At 45.6% G+C, this 19,553-nt stretch overlaps 2 protein-coding genes and 1 pseudogene across 10 annotated transcripts; all 3 read right to left on the reverse strand.

Moving 5' to 3' along the window:
* Nucleotides 1-368: 368 nt before the first annotated feature.
* LOC135244017 (mRNA turnover protein 4 homolog) lies at nt 369-2,969 on the reverse strand (annotated as a pseudogene).
* Nucleotides 2,970-3,099: 130 nt separating this feature from the next.
* On the reverse strand, nt 3,100-9,483 carry aldoaa (aldolase a, fructose-bisphosphate, a). Of its 3 annotated transcripts, none has more exons than XR_010326871.1 (7): nt 7,581-7,735; nt 6,597-6,715; nt 6,022-6,288; nt 5,374-5,534; nt 4,703-4,961; nt 3,858-4,156; nt 3,100-3,615 (listed from the first exon to the last, which is right to left on the reverse strand). XR_010326871.1 is itself a non-coding variant. In XM_064316180.1 (7 exons), the coding sequence occupies exons 2-7, from the start codon at nt 6,706-6,708 to the stop codon at nt 3,520-3,522; spliced, it is 1,095 nt and encodes a 364-aa protein (XP_064172250.1). In that variant the 5' UTR covers nt 6,709-6,715; nt 9,329-9,483; the 3' UTR covers nt 3,100-3,519. The 3 variants fall into 3 exon arrangements, 2 of the variants coding, with proteins under 2 accessions (XP_064172250.1, XP_064172249.1); XM_064316180.1 differs by lacking the exon at nt 7,581-7,735 and adding an exon at nt 9,329-9,483 and having other exon boundaries at nt 3,957-4,156; XM_064316179.1 differs by having other exon boundaries at nt 3,957-4,156.
* A 3,518-nt stretch (nt 9,484-13,001) lies between these two features.
* On the reverse strand, nt 13,002-18,873 carry si:ch211-198p11.6 (uncharacterized). Of its 7 annotated transcripts, none has more exons than XR_010326876.1 (6): nt 18,515-18,866; nt 18,105-18,183; nt 17,872-17,982; nt 16,496-16,633; nt 14,669-15,125; nt 13,002-14,612 (listed from the first exon to the last, which is right to left on the reverse strand). XR_010326876.1 is itself a non-coding variant. In XM_064316221.1 (6 exons), exons 2-5 carry the CDS (start codon nt 18,108-18,110, stop codon nt 15,039-15,041), a joined length of 342 nt encoding a protein of 113 aa, XP_064172291.1. In that variant the 5' UTR covers nt 18,111-18,183; nt 18,515-18,870; the 3' UTR covers nt 13,002-14,668; nt 14,999-15,038. The 7 variants fall into 7 exon arrangements, 6 of the variants coding, with proteins under 6 accessions (XP_064172291.1, XP_064172287.1, XP_064172290.1 ...); XM_064316221.1 differs by having other exon boundaries at nt 13,002-14,668; nt 14,999-15,125; nt 18,515-18,870; XM_064316217.1 differs by having other exon boundaries at nt 13,002-14,888; nt 14,999-15,125; nt 18,515-18,870.
* Between the last annotated feature and the right edge of the window lie 680 nt (nt 18,874-19,553).

Raw genomic sequence — 19,553 nt, forward strand, 5'->3', positions numbered from 1 at the left:
ATTTGTCTGCTTTGAAGCTAAAATTAGACATGCTGCTGTAACTGTACTGACAATTGTTGGTCTTTATTCATCCAGAAGATGAATTTCTCAGAGAGGGTAAATTATATGTAAAGTAGACATAGTCACTGTGGTTTGTTGTAATACCTTGAATTACTTTACTTGTTACAGCTTTCTTTTAATGCAGAACAGAGCTTAAATTAAGATTATTTAAACATGGGGGATAATTGATGAACTTGATAAATTAATCAAATTGGTTATCCAACTTGAGAAAACACACACGCACACACGCTCACACACACGTGCGAGCATACACGCACACACACAGGAAGGCAACACCACATTGTACCCGCAAGAGGAAGAAAGACGGGGAGATCTACAGCCTTTTATGAAGCACATATCAAAGACAACAAAGCGAAACATAATTGAGCAACACAATTGCAGGGACTGATAATTACAACACGCTCATAAAAATAGGATCTACCTGGCACACTGCAAAGCAGAATAAACTCCACATCATACAAATGAACAGTTTACATATTTTTTTTATGTTAGAGTGAAAAAGTTTACAGCTTGTACTGTCTGTGGAACAGGGGTGTCCAATCCAATCCGAAAAGGGCTGGTGCATGTTTTTGTTTTAGCCAAGCACGATGACACCTGATTCTACTAATTAATGAATCACAGTCTTCAATCAAGACCTCAGTGAGTAGAATCAGGTGTCTTAGCGCTGGGCTAAAACAAAAAACTGCACCCACACCGGCCATTTTCGGATAAGATTGGTCACCCCTACCATAGAGAAATGGACTAACGGTAGATTCAGAAACTGTGTTTTAGTGCATAATGTCTGTACTCTAGCACAAACACAGACAGAGGGTCGGTTGTGCACTACAGACCTCTACATTTTCAGTTTGCCTAGGAGGAACCTTCCAACATACAGTCAGATATTCCTTGTCACACGCCAGCGTGACACCCCTGGGAGGGTGATGCGGCAGTTCCGGGAAACACCATTGGTTGCCACATGGAGAGAGAGAGAGAGAGAGAGAATTCACCCACACAAACACAAAAGGAAATAAATGAACATCTTCACCCTGCATGGCCTCTTCATCCTCTTCCTCCCCCTGCAGTTTCTCGAAGTCTTCATCACCATCTCAACACTGAAGAGTTTCAAGATCCGTGCCTGCTCTGGTATCTGTGCATCCCCATCTTTACACACCACATGATCCTTCAGCAATTTCACCAGGCCTTTCTTGAGGGCTGTGGGCAGTGCCAGGTGCCTCAATGGAGGCTCCATAGAGTGGGGGAACTGAGTGAGGGGCCCTTAATCCAGAATTATGGCCATGGGTGCCTTGTTTCCTGCCCGAGCAAAAACCATCTCCTCGAAGTTACTGAAAAAATCTAGCACCTCTTCCTTGGTTTTATTAGAGAACAGGACCCCCACTTCACCTTTCAGGCACTTGCTGATCTTGTGTAAATTGTCCTTGTACTCGTCTGTTGGCCCCTTTCCCAGAGCGATCATCATGACTTTTTTTCACCAAAAAAAATCTACGGTGTTGCCATGCCATCCAGATGTCTTTTAGTTTGTTGTTCCTCATGCTGGCAACGGTGAGAATGAAGACGTATCTGTACACATCCACACATTTCCGTGACTCTTAGTAAGTTCTGTTTCACTTCCAATCCCTTTTCAGTTGTTTTTCTTATATACATCTTCCTGTCCCTCTTTGATTTTGGCATGGTTGTCACGCTGGGCTGTATGACCCCTGCAGAAGGACTCCGTATTGCTGCTGTTGTCAGAATAAGGCTGAACAGCAGCTTTTCCGCTCATTGCGGTCGGTGCAGCTCTCTTGGTTTGGGGCTTCCCCGGTCACAGCTGCCTACTGGGAAGAGAGCACACTTTAAACGCCTGGACTAATTGGTAATGCACTCCAGGTGCGTGTCCCTACTTAACCAGTGGACGTGGTCCTTTAATTGCCCTGAACCTCTACCAAGGACCGAAGCCTGCCACAGTCAGATATATCAGTTACATGCTTTACTGAAGTTCCAATATACAGTCAGATATATCAGTTACATGCTTTACTTAAGTCCCAACATATAGTCATATATATCAGTTACATGCTTTACTGAAGTCCCAACATACAGTCAGATATATCAGTTACACGCTTTACTGAAGTTCCAACATACAGTCAGATATATTTATTACCGGTTGTACTGAAGTTCCATTCCACAGCTGACAAATAGATGTGCATATTATGAAAGCATTTTCATAATGTTAAGCATTCCCCTTCTACTTGTAGAGGGCAAGGGTGTAAGTTTAGTTTTAATTTTGGGGGGTTTAAACGCATTGGCCTTGAGAACTGAAACGGTTTGGGGGGGGGGGGGGGATATTCAGAAATATCTCCATCCTGGGAGATATTTTTGAAAAGAACAGCTGTGAAATTATAAATTCCGATGAATTCCAAAATACTTCAGAGTACTGATCAGTATCACCCAATCACAGCGTGAAATCCCCACTTTTATTATATGAAATCATTTTTCTAATCATCATGCTATTATTATTATTAGGGGGTTATTTCATCTGTTTTGTAATATTGGGGGTTGTAACCCCCCTACTCCCCCCCCCCCATAAATGCCATAAATGATAGTCTTCTTGGACCTTGGCGGAAGGTCAGTTCCATGTAATTCCAGCTCCCATTCATTCGATAAATGTTTCACGGCTAACATTAGCCCATTCCTTTTATAATTATTTTGTGTTTCAAAGCACAATATAATTGCAGGGAAAAGGTGAAAGGTAAAAGTGCTTATTGCAGGTGTGTGGAGCCAGGAGGTAACTGTACAATAAGATCCACACACTCCCAAACAAATGACACTAAAGTTGCTGTGGTTCTGACGATAGCCTAATGTTGAAACATTTGCTTTTTCCTTTTTTTTTTTGTACTTACACAAGTACATAATTAATATTTGCTGGACCCCAGTGTGTTATTTTTTGTGTGCGGGCAGCACTTCCATTTTAAAGTAAAATATACTGTCATTTCCCTTTCCCTTATTAATTGTAACATGGACAACATGAACTGTGACTGACACAAAATGATGTCACAAAGCAAGCAATGGTGGATAAGATAATTTATTTCTCTATTTCCAGTGTTTACAATATGCTCAATATCTTCTTGCCTTAGCTGTTAGAGGCAAGAAAAGGCTCATGTGTGGAATCATGTAATTACATCACAAAGGAAATGGAATCCTCACACCTTAGAGGTGCTTGGAGACAGGGGGGGGGGTGGAGCAGAGACAGGAATGGGGGCGGATGATTTCTGGATCTTCCATCTCCCGCACCAGAGTCGGAAAGCAAACGGCCATGTTTGTGGGACGTGCTTCTCTCTCCCTCGCTAGACATCGAAATGGCATCACTAGTACAGAATGGGAGGTGGGAGGAGTCTTAGCAGAGTGAACGTTACGGGAGCCCTGGCGGTTCCACTTCCTTGGGGTGTGGGGGGTGAGGGGGGGCGGTGCGCAGAAAAGCGTCGGCGTCTAATAGGCGTGGTTGGCCACGAAGAGGGACTCCCCGGCGGCGGCGCCCTTGTCCCCGGCGGACACGTATTTGCCCAGGGCAGCCTGGCTGTTGTTCTGCGGCAGGAGAGAGACAGACGGGAGGGGTTAGCACAGAGAACAAGCCCCTGACTGCACTACACCAGGGCGGCTTTGCTAGGATAGACTACGGTAGGCTAGGCTACGTAACAGGGCTCTCTTGATGCTCTCTTGTTGTAATAAAGATCATTCATTTATTCATTCACTCCTCCTGGCAGGCCTTGCTTGACTGTGCTACACCTGAGCGGCTACGCTATGCTAGGCTAGGCTAGGATACGTACCAGGGCTCTCTTGATGTACTCCTCCTGGCAGGCCTTGTCTGACTGTGCTATGCCCGAGCAGCTACGCTAGGATAGGCTACGGTAGGCTAGGCTACGTACCAGGGCTCTCTTGATGTACTCCTCCTGGCAGGCCTTGCCGTTCTCCTTCTTGCCTCCCCAGGCCTTGAGGGCAGATGCCTGCAGGGCGCGGCCGTAGGAGAAGGTGAGGGCCCATGGCCTGTGCAGAGGACACTGGTTGATGGCGTTCAGGTGGATGGAGGCCTCCTCCTCACTCTGGCCACCAGACAGGAAGGTGACTCCTGGGGGAGTGAAAGAGCCGAAGAGTGAGCCTTCTGACACGCCCCCCCCCAAATTCTGCACCCATTTTCAGAGCATGCTTATAGATCTGATATAGCACAAAGAACTAAGCCTCTTTCTTTTCGAATTTCCTTTGGGGATAGGAATGTTATAGGTATGCCTGTGTAAAGATTATCTGTATAGTAGAATTTACTTTTTATTATGATAGTAATCATTTTTTTATTTGGCTAACGTTATACTTATTGCTTAAAAACAGGCCTTCTTTGTCTTTGTGGTGATATTGCACTTAAGCAATCCTGAGTGTTACACTGATGTTTTCTGTGTCGCTGTTGATAAGAGTGTTTGCTACGTGATGATTAAATAACTGAAATATAACAGAAGGATTTGAGTGAAGTTCAACTCATAAAAGAGATAAACAAAGCAAACTACTGAATATTTTCCAGTGAATATAAATTAGTTAAAGGAAAAATCCGTGCTGTTGTCAGGAAGTATTTTCTATGAAAAGAGTGAATTAACCACAGGAGTGTGCGCTGACGTGCACTTCTCACCGGGAACTGCAGGGGGCACTGTACGACGCAGGGCGGTAACAGTAGCCATGGCGACCTCCTGGGGAGTGTACTTGTGGGAGCAGGAGTGTCCGGCGGTGACCATGTTGGGCTTGAGCAGGGTCCCCTCCAGGTAGACGTGGTGGTCGGACAGGGCCTTGTAGACGGCGGCCAGGACCTTCTCGGTCACGTACTGGCAGCGCTTCAGGTCGTGGTCGCCGTCAGGCAGAATCTCGGGCTCCACGATGGGCACGATGCCATGCTGGGGGGGGGGGGGGGGGGAGGGAGAGGGGGGCGAGGGAGGTAGGCCGGATTCAAGATTAAATCACCGGAACGGAACCCGCGATGCCAACTGGCCAGCTTTGGTCTCGCGTGACTGGAATCCATCGGCGGATTAAGGCTTGAGGGACGTTTCTATGGCCCACATTCAGACATGCCAGCTGCCAGCTGCACGCTTAAACTCAAGCCGAAAATGCAATCGATGGAATTCGCCTGAAGAGCTGGGAGCTGCTGTGAAAGAGGCGCCCCCAGAAAAGACCAGAATCAAACGTGTTGATGAGATAAAGGGTCTGTGTGTTTTACTGGTCTGTGTGTTTTACTGGTCGAACTGGACACTACGGCACAGCCTCACAAACCCCACCAAGACCTCCTCATCTTCCTCCTCAGGACCTTACCATCTGGCAGATGCTGGCATATCTGGCCAGGACGTTGGCGTTCTCAATGATGGCCAGGCGGGAGGGGGTGGTGGGGGTGATCTTCAGCACGCAGCGCCACTTGGCAAAGTCGGCGCCATCCTTCTTGTACTGAGCACAGCGCTCGTACAGTCCGTCAAGACCTGAGAGAGAAAGGAGGGGAAAGAGAGAGAGAGAGAGAGAGAGACAAAGTGGAGAAAGCAAGAGAGAGAGAGAGAGAGAGAGAGAGAGAAAGAAAGAGAAAGAGAGAGACAAGGTGGAGAAAGCGAGAGAGAGAGAGACAGAGAGAGAGAGAAACATGGGAGAAGAGAGAGAGAGAGTCAGGAAGACGCAATACATGGCAGGAAGTGAAGTGGGAGGGTCCAGGGATTCATGACTCAGTCAGAACATCAGTTGAAATACTTTAACCCTTTAGATTCCAGTAAAATTCCTGTGCATACACTTTTACCAAAAATGTATTTTAAAATTCCTATTTTTCCACTATTCTTGTATGCCCTGGTTAGCAATATGCTTTGTAGAAAATTCTCAGTAATCTGCAGTGGTTTTACATTCTATATTCTAAACAGGAAGCATTATAGATATGTATTTGATGCTTTTATTTGTCTGTGTGGGCAGGGGAAGGAGTCTCACCCTGGGTGGTGGTCTCGCCGTTGGTGCCGGCCAGGGGGACAACACCCTTATCGACCTTGATGCCGACCACCATGCCTTTCTCCTTGATCAGCTGGGGGAAGAGCTTGCCATCGTCGGCCTTCTGGTAGAGGGTCTCGTGGAAGAAGATCACGCCTCCGATGCAGGGCTTGACGCGGTCGTCGGCGGTGAACAGCAGCTGCCTGTACAGCCTCCTGTTCTCCTCGGTGTTCTCCGCATTGATGCTCTGGAAGCGCTTAGCAACGCTGCCTGGAGTGAAAGGAGGCGGGGTCAGACGGGTTTCCAGTCAGCTCAACACACAGACACGCTTTTGTTACGTGCCATTTTGATGCTTTATTTCCGTTTATGTTTTCGGATTTCTCAGTAAAACAGTTTATCTTTCCACTAACCCGTTAAACAGTCTACTTATCATTTTAATCAGCGAAATGATATATATATATTTATTACCTCTACAAAAATCTAAAGTTGTAATCTCTAGGGTAACACAATCTCCATTACCCGAGGAGCTAATATTGATTTGTCAGTGTTCTATATGCCCGTGCTGTTAGCGTATTCACCTGTGGACTCGTCCGCAGCGAGGATGCCCTTGCCGGGAGCAACAATCCTCTGAGCAATGTCACTGAGCTCCTTCTTCTGCTCAGGAGTCAAGAAAGGGTAAGCGTGTGGCATTCTGGCTCTGAAGGAAAGGGAAGAGAAGCCAGCGGTACGAGTTAAGTCTCGCTTACGCACGTAGCGCACAGCGACTGGGCCAGCGCTGCACTGTGGCCCACATGACACAGAGAGACAAGCTGCTGGTCAAAACACAAAATCTTAACAGAAAAAAATAAAAACATATCGAATGAACAGTGCTTTTAGATTCCAAAGAGAACTAAATTAATGATAGAACAGACTGCAGATTGTCGAGGATAGCTCACACAGCCGACGGAATTTCTAAATGTAATGATCAAATTAATTATTTTACATTAACAGTATAGCTATTAATTACTGGGCTGTCAACACAAAGGACATGAGACCGGCTGGACCAGCTACAATGACCTTCAAGGCGGATGCCATGGTGAAACTGATAGCTGTAAGCATTGAGCTCCAAGCATGAAATTTTAATACTGCCACTGCGTCGCCTAAAGCAGCGCGAGATCAGCGCTTCCGCTCAGGAATTTACTCCTATAGGACGTGATGGGAGTTCCTGAGCGTATATAATGACATTTACGGGTGGGTATATTCTGCCACCAGCTTCATCGCGGATATTAACGATACTTTAAGAACACAACGCATGTGGTTATTCAAACAATGTGCGTGTGTTATTAAATTGGTTTCAGCATTCATCCGGGTAGATAGGATTTGCATTCGTCCTTGACGCTGCATCTATTTGACCTTGTCTCTTGCTGTTCTGGGAGTTGCCGGAATCACGACGCTACAAAACCACTAGTTCAAACCCGGAAAAAGATTGGATTTCCAGGGAGCATTTTAAAATGAAAAGTATTGTTACGTTAATCGGAAACGGTTGCGCTGCAAGTAAACGCGGCTTATAATAAACAACTCACCAGTCAATTCGTCTGCGTAGAGAAGTCCAACCGTACCTCAAGTGGAAGACGAGAAAGCGTAAGATGGAGTTTTATAAGAGCTGATAGTGTGGGTGGAATTCGCGTTTCTGTAAATGACTACTGGACAGAAAAGGGGGCAGGTGCTTGAGTTCGGTGGACAGACGAGATTGGTCTCCTAAAGCACAGTGGGTAGGGTTTATCCAACTGAATGGCGAATTTTCTGATGATTGACGTGTATTACAAAATGGAAATTAAAAGAAGGGGGGCTGGGCATCTGTATTCGAAGGCGTGTTCTTGAGACCGACACAGGGAACGGGGAGTACCCATTGAGTAACGGGGAAAAAGAATTCGCAATACGTGACAGTTCGCACATCCCGTGTGCCTTTTGCAGCAGCAAACGGCAGTATGAGGGTGTTGCAGTCTTGTTTGAAAGCATCACTTTTAGGATGTCATCATAATGATTGTTGCGCGCCTAATACCAACATTACGGTCTTATGCACAGTTACTAGGCGCATCATTCAAGGTTCGGCAATAGGCAGTTACGAGCTGTCGGTCGTTGAACAGTTATTTTTCTTTATCATCCTTTATGATCCTTTCTCGGTTTTATTGAATTAAATCTTTATGTAATATATTCATATTGTGCTTTTACTCTATCGCCGGAATGGCACGTTTCCTCTTAATTTACGCGTTGCGTATCTCTTTATCGTTCTTTTATCGCTTTCGGGTGGAGACACGTAAAGATACTGGGGAACGCTGCAGCACTGGTTGCAGTCACTGACCTCTGCACTGTCTGTAACATTATGTCATCGAGTCATCGGCGCGCCTGTTGCTGCAGAGGACTTCTATTTATAGTGAAACAGCCGCCTTGGGATAATGAAGTTCAGTGTTTGCAGGGCTGGTGCTGGTGGAATTATCTTAAGCAGCAGATATGTTTTCCTTTGCCATTTAGTATTTATAACTCTCGATGTCTCATGTTCCTGCTCCATGATTTTTTTTTTTTTGGTTTTCCTTACCATCCCTCACTGGGCCCCAGAACTAGAGAAGCTGAAACTCTTCAGCACCCATGACCCCCCCCCCCACCACGCCCCCCCCCCCCCACCCCCCCATTCCGCTACCCGTTATCCCCTTTTCTCCACATCAAAAGGTCAGTCTAAGTATAGGCACATTAGGCTACCCTCTCTTTTGCAGTGGACCTGTGGTTGTCCACGTTCAGCAGAGGGAGGGACCACGTGAACATGCCAAGCAGCACGACTGACTGCACCAGCCCTTCTGTTCCCCGAGCACCCCGCTCTGCTCACACCCAGTTTCTGCAGCGTACGCCTCCTCTGTCTCTCTCTGCCGCTCTGCTTCAGCTGCGAGGACGCTTTGCAGTACATCGTTCAGTTTTATAAATCAGTCGTGCCGTGCTGGTTCAGCTGTTTTTGCAGTATTTCCACATGCATCGATTCAGTTCAAATTTTAAGCTCTGATAAGTGTTGAGTGTAATGGGCGTGGTTGTGGGGCAAGCGTTGGCCGTGAGGGACTGATGCAACGTAAGAACACTCTGTACTGGAAAACTGAGCCTGAATGAAATTGCTGTCTGTTTATCTGACCTTGAAACCATTGAAAGAATGTTGCACCAGTAGCCTTGCGAAAAGGAAACAGTCACTGTGCTGCTGTTGTCTACAGGGAGTGGCCTCGCCATTACCACCCAAAGCCAAATCCCCTAGAGTCTCATGCCGGGACGGAACGAACTGGATGCTGCTTACCTTTAGTGAGGACAGGAAAGGAGGGGAGAACTGACTCGTGTGACAGTAGAGTCCGAGAGAGAGAGAGAGGTGAAGATCCGGAGAAAGATCCGCGACACCCCCCCGGTCCAGGGAGGCCGGCATTTATACGCTCGCCATGACCCTTCACATTTCGGTGTTCCGGCTAATCTTAGCACGGGGCGGCAATCGGAGAAGGGTGGCGACATTCCCAAAAAACTACAGGGGGGGACAAGCGTCCAGCGCGAAACTAAAAGGTTAAGAGTCAAGCGGAGAGAGGGAGAGAAACGTGGAGAAAGAGGAGGCCTGAACGGATGACAGAGTGGGGAAGAGGAAAAAGGCACATGGAGAAAGAAGAGAAAAATAAAGAGATTAGGACTGAGACGAAAGAGAGGGAAGGTTTTGGGATGGGAACGAAATGGTGGTCGGTGAAAGAACAGAAAATGGCAGATTATATAAAAAAATGGATGCAACCAGAAAGTAAAAATCAGAAATACGGTTTGTTTTCAGAAAGAAAAGTGGCAGAGGAAGAAAGGAACAGGCCATGACTGTGGTTTGTGTTTTCTCAGACACAGCAACTTGTTTAATGCTAATGCAACCCTACCAGAGTCTATAGGGGTGAAATGCTCCATTTCAGAGGTGATTTAACACTGAACATTTTACTATGCAGATTGGCTCTATTGTCTGCCTCTGGACTGTGGAAAAGGGTCATGTTATTTTCCAGAAAATATCCATTCAAATCATTTAATCTCTCAGATAACTGGAAAAGTAGGTTAAAACTTAAAACGGAAGATGTAGGTTGTGCACAGATATGTACTACAATTGCAATATCTGTTTGAAGGTGATTATGTAAGCTAATGTACATATAGACCAAAGTGGAATGCACAGTATGTATATCATACTACGTTTTCATATTTAAAAGATTTTTTTTTTTAAACTTCAAAATTTATATAACCCCAGGGGTGAGGGGGAGGGGCAGGGAGCAGGAGGGGGATGGGGAGGGGCAGGAGTGGGGGGGGGGGTGGTTTCTCACGCACTGTAACAAAGAGTCTCAATGCACCCATTAAAATAGTGCTTACTGTATCCATCCAGACTTGCTGTCTGGATACCTGATACCTTATTTAAAAAAAGGAAAAAATATATATATATTTAAGGTAGGCCACCTGCTTTCTTTAAACGTTAAATAGGAGTTTGGACGCAAACAGGTGCTGGTCACGTAGTTGAGCACACATCAGGTCTTGTCACGTTGGGAATGGCATTGCCTGAGATAACTAACCGCAACCAGAGTAATACAATCTGCACACTGTAAGTTTCTGAGAGGAATCCTGACCTTTTATTGACCTTTTCTAGATGGGGCGGGGTCAGAGGGATTGGATCGCAAAGGTCACAGCTGAAATATTTTCTGTTTGTCTCCATGCAGTGATGCCTTCTTCTCCATATGTATTCCTCCTGTGCATTATGGACCTCATGGCCTCAACCACGGCCTGATATTCATCATCAGTAGCAACATCGCTGCAATCATCAGATCTAAAAACATCCATGTGATGTCAAGCCACATCTGAACTTTATTCATGGTCTTATGCTCACACTGGAATATGGAGCACTTAACAATGAACTAGCTTGGGAATGGCAGTGCAGTACAATGGTTAGGGAACTGGGCTTGTTGCTCAGAGGTTGTGGGTGAGATTCAGTTGTACCCTCGAGCTGGTTAATTTGCCTGAATAGCTTCAGCAACTATCCAGCTGTGTAAGTGGATTGTATATCTAAAAAGGTTTTGGTTGACAGGCTCCGATAAACACTGAGATGTCATGCGATTTATGACCACTTGCTTAGCTGCCCTCAGTCAGAGCAACTTATGCTACTTACACATTTACCTAATGCACTGCATTGCCGTATGTGGACACCTGACATCCAATATCTCATCCAAAATTATGGGCATTAATATGGAGTTGGTCCACCCTTTGCTGCTATAATAACCCCCACTCCTTAGGGAAGGCTTTAAACTATATGCTGGAGCATTGCTATAGGGATTTGCTTCCACTCAGCCAGAAGAGCATTAGTGAGGTTGGGCACTGATTGGGCGATTAGGCCTGGCTCGCAGTTGCCTTTCCAATTGATCCCAAATGTGCTGGACGGGGTTGAGGTTCAGGGCTCTGTGCAGACCAAAAAAGTTCTTCTACACCATTCTCGCCAAAACCATTTCAATATGGACCTTGCTGTGTGTCCGGGGGTGTGTGCTCAAACAGGAAATGGCCTTCCCCAAACTGTTGGGGAAGCACAGAATCGTCTAGAATGTGATCGTATGCTTTTGCATTAAGATTTGCCTTCACTGGAACTAAGGGGCCTAGCCAAAACCACGAAAAACAGCCCCAGACCAAGGGGTGTCCCAATACTTTTGGTTATATAGTATACACACTAAGTGCCTTGCTCAAGGGTACAACAGCTTTGCCCCACCTGAGCCTTGAACCCATGAACCCTTTATTTTTAAGCTGGTTGCTCACCTCTCTACTGCCCTGCCACCCCAATAATTATCCAATAATTCAGTCATGTTCACAAACACAATGTCATGTAGACGATGGCCCACAAATCCTTTGAGTTAGGATGGAACGTGAAGTCCGGATGCATCCGGGAAATTTCACACGCCAGGTTGCGGACCTCGACTTTGCCCGTTACTAACATTTATGCATCAATATCTGCCTCATTATGCATTCCAAACAATATTCTCATAATAATAATAATGTCTTATTAGTTTTATCCTGTCCACACAAACACAAAAGCTGTTCCAAACGTTCTTGTCGCTTCTCTATACACAGCACAATTTCCTAACTAGAGTTGATGCAGTAACTGAATGAATGTGTGCTTTGCAATGATTCGTATTTGTTTAGAATAAGGGTAGGCAACCGTGTTCCTTGACTGTCAGAGGTTTTCCATCCAAACCCATAACCACATAATTGGATTAATTATTAGGCTTAATCAACACAGGTGACCCATGTGCTGGAGGTACTCAGTGCTTCACATTCAGGCTCAGAATGTTCACTCCTGCTCTTAATAATCCATCACGCTCTGGGAATCGGACTCTGATGGAACTAAAACCAGAAACGTCACTGGGGCTCCAGGACTGGGGCTGCCGACGCCTGGTTCACTATCAGCTGAACTACATACTATTGCAAATCCGAACATTTTAGTTAATCTGACCTACCTGCCTCTCTAAAAACCTCTATTCTCTAAAAGCCCAATTAATGCCTTGCTTAAAGGTGATTTAATGTCAGAATTGTTTTTTTAATTTTATTTTTTTTTAAAAAGTAAATTACTTAAGTATGACTATCTCAGTGGTCAAAGATCTCAAACTCTTAAAAGCAAACTTGATGTACATTAAAGTGGTCTTTTAAATGTGTTTGTTATATCACCACGGTACCGCTCAAGGTCAACAGAATCTGAAAAGCTATTTGTGTACGAGCATGCGTCTGGACCTGAACTCCACCGCTCGACCCCTGACCTGAACGCACTAAGGGGAGGCCACTATCCGGCCGGTGTTTACATTTAGAACTGCACACGCCCAGCATTGCCTGTACCAGAGATCTGACAGTAAATTCATTTTTTAAAAGTAGGTGTCTTTACTGTGGAAGGAATGACTTAGTTTGGGAATGAAAAAGACAAGAGGAGGTGTGTCAAACTAAAGAAAAAAATGCTCAGTGTGTATTTAAAAAAAATTTTTTTTAATTTGAATAAAAAATATGTACAAGGTATTCAAAGATAGATCACGAATTTAAACATAAAAATGGATTTAAACTAAATACTTGGAAAAAGCTAGAAGTATTGACTATGTAGAAATGTTATGGCTGCTCTCAAACAGTTATTAAGGCCATGGACAGCAGCTGTTAATGACCAGCAGTTGTACAGTAATTTCTATCATTAATAGGGATGTTGAGCTCATGTGTTCAAGTATTTTAAAAACAATTCATAAGAAAAGGTTTGTCAGTCAAAACAACTGCCTTAGAATAGTCAAAACGGCAGATATTTACAAAATAATAAACAGCACTCGGAGACACTGGTGTACATTTTGAACTGCACTTATGTACAGTTACCTGCAGAATGAGTTTTTAAAAGTCTAATTCTGCCAGAACTGTGTGAACAGACATGTTGATTCACGAAAATGTGCCTGTAAACTGTGCATTTCAGAAGGATGAACCATAAACTGCAGCTGACAATGCAAAGCCATGTCAAGTTTAATTAATGTGTGCATGCAGAAGTGTGCTTTGAGAGCATCTGCAATGTTTCAAAGTAAATGATTAAGATTTCATGCTGACAAATTAAGGCAGGGGTCTCAAACGCCAGTCCTGGAGAGGACTGCAGTGTCTGCATGTGCAGCAACTAATTAAAACCTTGAGAACAAGGGGTGTGTGAACAGTTTAGCCAACCAGTGACTTAAACGAATCACTGGTGCTGAAACACACCAAAAGCCAGCAGGCGCTGCGGCCCTCTAGGACTGGAGTTAAATCTACAGACACTGCAGCCCCTCAGCACTGGAGTTACATTTACAGACACCGCGACCCACCAGCACTGGAGTTAAATCTACAGACACCGCGGCCCACCAGGACTGGAGTTAAATCTACAGACACCGCGGCCCACCAGGACTGGAGTTAAATCTACAGACATCGCAGCCCTTCAGGACTGGAGTTAAACCCGCAGACATCGCAGCCCTTCAGGACTGGAGTTAAACCCGCAGACACTGTGGCCCTTCAGGACTGGAGTTAAATCTACAGACATCGCGGCCCTCCAGGACTTAAGTTTGACACCGCTGAATTAAAGCATCATTAATGTTTGGGAAACTATGATACACTTTTGTTCAGCTGGTCTGGCTCGTGCGCGATACACTTCCACATAACGCAGTAAGCAGGTTGTGGATCTCGTGTAGGTAGGAGGCATATCCTGCAGTCATCTGTGACATTTTCAGCTTGACGAGAAGAGACGAATGTGTTACTGCAAATATTGATTACAGGGATCAAGAAAATGTTTTCGGGTCACCAATCAGTGCTGCTATTTACGTGTAGATGTGCCAGCCTGTAGGTGGTGTTTCAGGAGTCTCAGCTCATTTAAGCACAGTGTTAGCGCCAGTCTGTACCTGCTGTTTCAGGAGTCTGAGCTCATTTAAGCACAGTGTTAGCGCCAGTCTGTACCTGCTGTTTCAGGAGTCTGAGCTCATTTAAGCACAGTGTTAGCGCCAGTCTGTACCTGCTGTTTCAGGAGTCTGAGCTCATTTAAGCACAGTGTTAGCGCCAGTCTGTACCTGCTGTTTCAGGAGTCTAGAGTTCATTTAAGCGCAGTGTTAGCGCCAGTCTGTACCTGCTGTTTCAGGAGTCTGAGCTCATTTAAGCGCAGTGTTAGCGCCAGTCTGTACCTGCTGTTTCAGGAGTCTGAGCTCATTTAAGCACAGTGTTAGCGCCAGTCTGTACCTGCTGTTTCAGGAGTCTGAGCTCATTTAAGCGCAGTGTTAGCGCCAGTCTGTACCTGCTGTTTTAGGAGTATGAGCTCATTTAAGCACAGTGTTAGCGCCAGTCTGTACCTGCTGTTTCAGGAGTATGAGCTCATTTAAGCGCAGTGTTAGCGCCAGTCTGTACCTGCTGTTTCAGGAGTATGAGCTCATTTAAGCGCAGTGTTAGCGCCAGTCTGTACGTGCCGTTTCAGGTGCTTCTGCGTGGTCTCCAGGCTCCCGCTATCTGAACTTGATCTCGAAGCACAGGCAGTTGACGGACTCGCAGTCGGGGGGCTGGCAGGTGCACGCGCAGTCACACATGGCGCACTGCGGGAGGAAGAAGAAAGGGATTATGGGCCGGCGGCGAGCAGACCAGAGCAGAACTACACGCACTCTCACTCACAACTGCCAACATCATCAGCACAAAAAACACTTTCCACAGGGGCGTCACGCTCCAGTCCTGGGGGGGCCACAGTGTCTGCTGGTTTTTGGTGCGTCTCAGCACTTTAAAAGGAAAGAAATTACCCCACGTCACCGAACGCGTACGTTCTTTATGATGTTTATACTACAAATCCTGGCTCATTTTTACGCGCGTTAGATCACACGTTTTTACAGTTCTGTCTGTCTTGTCGAAAGCAGCCTTCTGTTTCCAGTCTGGTATGTAGCAGATGTTCTCCAGATCACACGATTTACATGCAGCCTGCTTGCAAGGCGCAAAGCACTTCAGTGCCTCGCTATGGGGCAGTGCCCCAGCTCGGAATCGAACCCGCAACCTTCGAGGGACAGGCAGAGACTGTGCAATGACCCACGGGAAACGCAGGAGAGGCCGCGCGCGCCGTCTTTCAGGCGAAACTTGCAGACGGGGACGCTCAACAGACGCGGCAAATCGCTCGACCGACAGTTACCCGCGCGAGCCGTCTATTTCGAGCCGGTGACGCCTCCCCGAGACCACGAATGCCGATGACCATCCCTTTCATAATAAAGAGCGGCGTTTTTTTCCACCTGTCGTCAGATGTGACATGTCAAACCTGTGCTCATAAAGCAGGGCATTACACAACGCGAGCTCTGGGTGTTTGCATTGCCGTCCGCAGATAATATAAAAAAAACTAATTCTTTTCCTTTTTGTGTGGCTTGCTCCTTTAAAAAGCAAATCATAGCAATTCATGAATGTGAATGATTGTATAAAGAGATTGCACACCCTGTTTTTGTTGCCCAAACGTGCAGTTGGCCGAAAGGAAACTTCACACATTGGCCCACCAGGACTGACAGTCCTGTTCTACCACAGCTTCAGCTTGGTCACGAACACCAGGGTTTCTCTTGCACAGGGAGACCTTTGGCGTGCAGGGCCGAGCACCGAAGCGGAAACGCCGGAAAAAAAGAAGACGGGAAATGCTAATCATGCGTGGCGACCATCACAAGTAACCGTGAGCGCTAGCCCATTGTTGGGGACGCCGAAGAGCCTGTTCGCGGCAGGAGAAATCCTGAATACATGTGCAAGAAAGGTGGGCGGGGGGGGAGGTTGAAAAAATGAGATTGCATTCACAGAGGGAGGGGGGGCAGGTTTGTGGGGGGGGAAGTGGCACTCACAGAGGGAGGGGGGCAGGTTTGGGGGAGAGGGGGGAGGTGGGGAGCGACACTCAGAAGGAAGGGGCCAGGTCTTGCGGGGGGGCGGGGTGGGTGGGGGCACCGGCACTCACAGAGGGAGGGGGGCAGGTCTGGTTGAGACAGGAGCGCAGGGACGGCGGACGGCAGTCACATGACTCCGCACACGCCAGGCAGTATTCACAGGGGCTGACGTCAGCACAGCAGTCACAGCACTGAGGGGAGCACTGGGCCTACGGGGGGAGACAGCCATCCTCACATAGGCATCCGAGACAGGAAAACGCGTTCAGCTGCACGTTAGCCTCGCACGCAAAGATACACTCTGCCACCATACTTACAGACTCCTCCGTTTCTCTGACCGGTGGTGCAAGATAAAGATAACCGATAGCCAGCCCTCTCGAGTGGCAAAAGTTTTTTTATTTTTCCATTCCTCTCAAACCGCAGTGGACTGCAGCGCACGAACATAGCGCCCCTTGTGCACATATAACGGTCCACGGTGGTCTGAGAAAAATGAAAGAGCGAGTGTTGGCTTTTCCACTCTTTTCGTAACCTGCGTGTGGAGCAACACTCGGCTCGGTAAGCTAATGCTCAGCTGTGGAAGCCAGAAAATCTGTGGTTGCTGCCCTGCTATTTAAAAAGTCACGCACTCCATGTGTAAACACAAAGGCGCAGCCAGCTTTTTTATGAATGTATCTGCTCATATAGCCTTATAAAGTTATTCTGTTCACGCACCAAAGTACACAGCCGCGCTGAGCAAACTCAGTCAGTCAGTGCTCTTCTGCAACAGAAGCAGCACGTGATGCCTGAACAGAGCTGTAAGCATATGTAAGGAACCTACAGTGAGCTCCATAATGTTTGGGACAAAGACTATCTATCTATTTATTTATTTATTTTATTTTGCTCCGGACGCCACAATTTTAAGTTTGTAATCAAGCAACTCACATGTGGTCAAAGTGCAGATTCTCAGCTTTTATGCCCCATTTGATGTTTGTAACTCATTCGTCTACTGTCTTGTGTAACGTTGTGTTTTTTGTCAAATATTATGGTGCCCTGAAATGGGGTGACTACGTATAAAAAGTACTGTAATTTCTACATGGTGAAACCAAAATGTATAATAATACCCTTAAAAATCAGGAAATATACACTTTAACCACATGTGATTTGCTTAATTACAAATATCTGTGTCCCAAAAATTATGAAGCTCATTCTATATATGTCTGTACAGGTTAGCTTCATAAATGCATTGTGCCGTTTTCACTATCTAACACACATGCTAAAAACACCTCTCAAGTACAGCTTGAACGTTACATACTGTTTAGGTTTCACAAAACATTTTGCAACGATAACACATTTTTGCAAAAGTTACAGATGTGTAGACAGTGTACGCTTTTAAGAGATGAATGGTTTGGCTTGTTAACAATGAAAACATTTTGTTACGATTTACGGTTCAATTCGTGGTCATCCGTCTTACTTTAAGGCAATGTCGACACCAAAGCGCCACCAGCAGCATTAGCAAGTAGAAACTGACTGCTATAATCAGCACTGCTGGTAGAGGGATGGAGAGAGACCACACTGACAGTACCTGAGGGATGAAGAAACGACAATATCTGAGACGGGGACTCCACAGCTATGAAACGTTTCAAAAACCATCACAATGGAGGACAGGTATTAATCAGACAGAAACACCAATATTAAAATTCTTACTGTCATGGCCACTTCTTCCACCAACCAAAGTTAGTTAGCTAGCTAACCAGTGTGCTCATTCATGTCAGATCAACGAATCCTGTAGAAAATAAAATATGAACGGCAATTAGTTAACAAGCTAGCTAGTTGCCAGCCAGTAACCAAAACGTCGTGTTTCCGCAGATGTATGTGATGTATGTTAACGCTGTATGATCTGTTTCTAACTGTAAGATAATGAATTTAACTAAGTAACCTTCAGCTAGCTTGGTGAATGAATTAGCTACCTAGCTAGCTGTGGTAAGATCCACAACTAAGTCAGACTAACTAGATAGCTAGCGTTAAAGCATTAGTAACACCAGGCACTATTTTACATCACACAAGATAAATTTACTGAATGACAAGCTCAAGTTAGCTATAGCAGGGTAACATACTTGTTAAACAAGCGGATGCTAATGTTAGCTATCGCATGGAGAGCATGACGAAAACAGCCAAGTAGTATTTTACCAAATAATTGCTGTTTACCATTGGGCTACCATGCTAACTGAACCTCTAAAAGCTAGCTAAATTAATTGTTTATTGTAGTAGACTAGATAATACAATTTAGACGCTATCACTGGCACGTTAAATCGTTTGATTACCAGCTAGCTACCGTTTCGTGGCTGAAACAACTATGTTGTCATAGAGACAACAGTCAGTTGGAAATCCTGAAATCATAAAGAGAACCCTTTTTTTGTTAATTCAGTAGTTCCGGTAGTCGTGGAGTTATAGGTAAACTAAAGAGTTCCGGTCCGGTCGAATTATGGTAAAAAGAGATATGGGGACATAGGCCTATTTCACAAGATGGCGACCAAAACCGGATGTAGGGATACTTTGTTTCCGGTTACCGTTGCTACGGACCCAAGTCTTCGGACCTATTTTTTACAGTCTCTGCTTCTGACAGAGAAAAATTGAGCCTAAACAGCGACGTGTGGTCTCACAGTCCCTGATAGCTCTGCCAAAGTTCACTGTCCGATGTTATCCACATTGTCGAAGCATTGCCAGTGAACGTTAAGCGGTCTAAACTGGACAAGGGCTATAAATTATTTTTTGAGAAGTTTATATTCGGTTATGAAGGTAAGTATAACGTTAGCTCTGGTTCACAAGAAAGCTAAATAGCTAGCTTGCTAACCACATCAAGTTAGCCGATTAAAGAGATGTTGCACTTCGACATAACATAAATTCTTTTCTGGAGGCGACTCCATTGTGTTTTCGTAGCGTGAAGCAACATCTGCTGTCCGTTAACAGCGTCTCTGTTCCTCTCGGTTGTCCCGAAAATGAATGAATAGGGAGCCTGACAACTGTGAGGAAAAGCGATTCTGTTAACGTTGACGGTCAGCAGGGGAGGCAAATGCTATGTAAGTACAATGTGTTAGGCTCCACAAAATTACTTATGTTATTATACCGAAGTGAAATATCTCTGAACTGAGTTTT

This window comes from Anguilla rostrata, chromosome 17 (genome assembly GCF_018555375.3).
Source record: "Anguilla rostrata isolate EN2019 chromosome 17, ASM1855537v3, whole genome shotgun sequence".
NCBI lineage: Eukaryota > Metazoa > Chordata > Actinopteri > Anguilliformes > Anguillidae > Anguilla > Anguilla rostrata.

Coding starts and splice junctions, on each gene's coding strand:
- aldoaa (XM_064316180.1), bottom strand. CDS start 6,708: ATGCCACACGCTTACCCTTTCTTGACTCCTGAGCAGAAGAAGGAGCTC. Junction 5,535..6,021: donor CGGCGAGACCACCACCCAGG/GTGAGACTCCTT, acceptor TTTCTCTCTCAG/GTCTTGACGGACTGTACGAG. Junction 4,157..4,702: donor AGTGCCCCCTGCAGTTCCCG/GTGAGAAGTGCA, acceptor TCACTCCCCCAG/GAGTCACCTTCCTGTCTGGT.
- si:ch211-198p11.6 (XM_064316220.1), bottom strand. Junction 16,634..17,871: donor GGTGTCGACATTGCCTTAAA/GTAAGACGGATG, acceptor CTCCCCCCGTAG/GCCCAGTGCTCCCCTCAGTG. Junction 15,126..16,495: donor AGACCTGCCCCCCTCCCTCT/GTGAGTGCCGGT, acceptor TTCCTCCCGCAG/TGCGCCATGTGTGACTGCGC.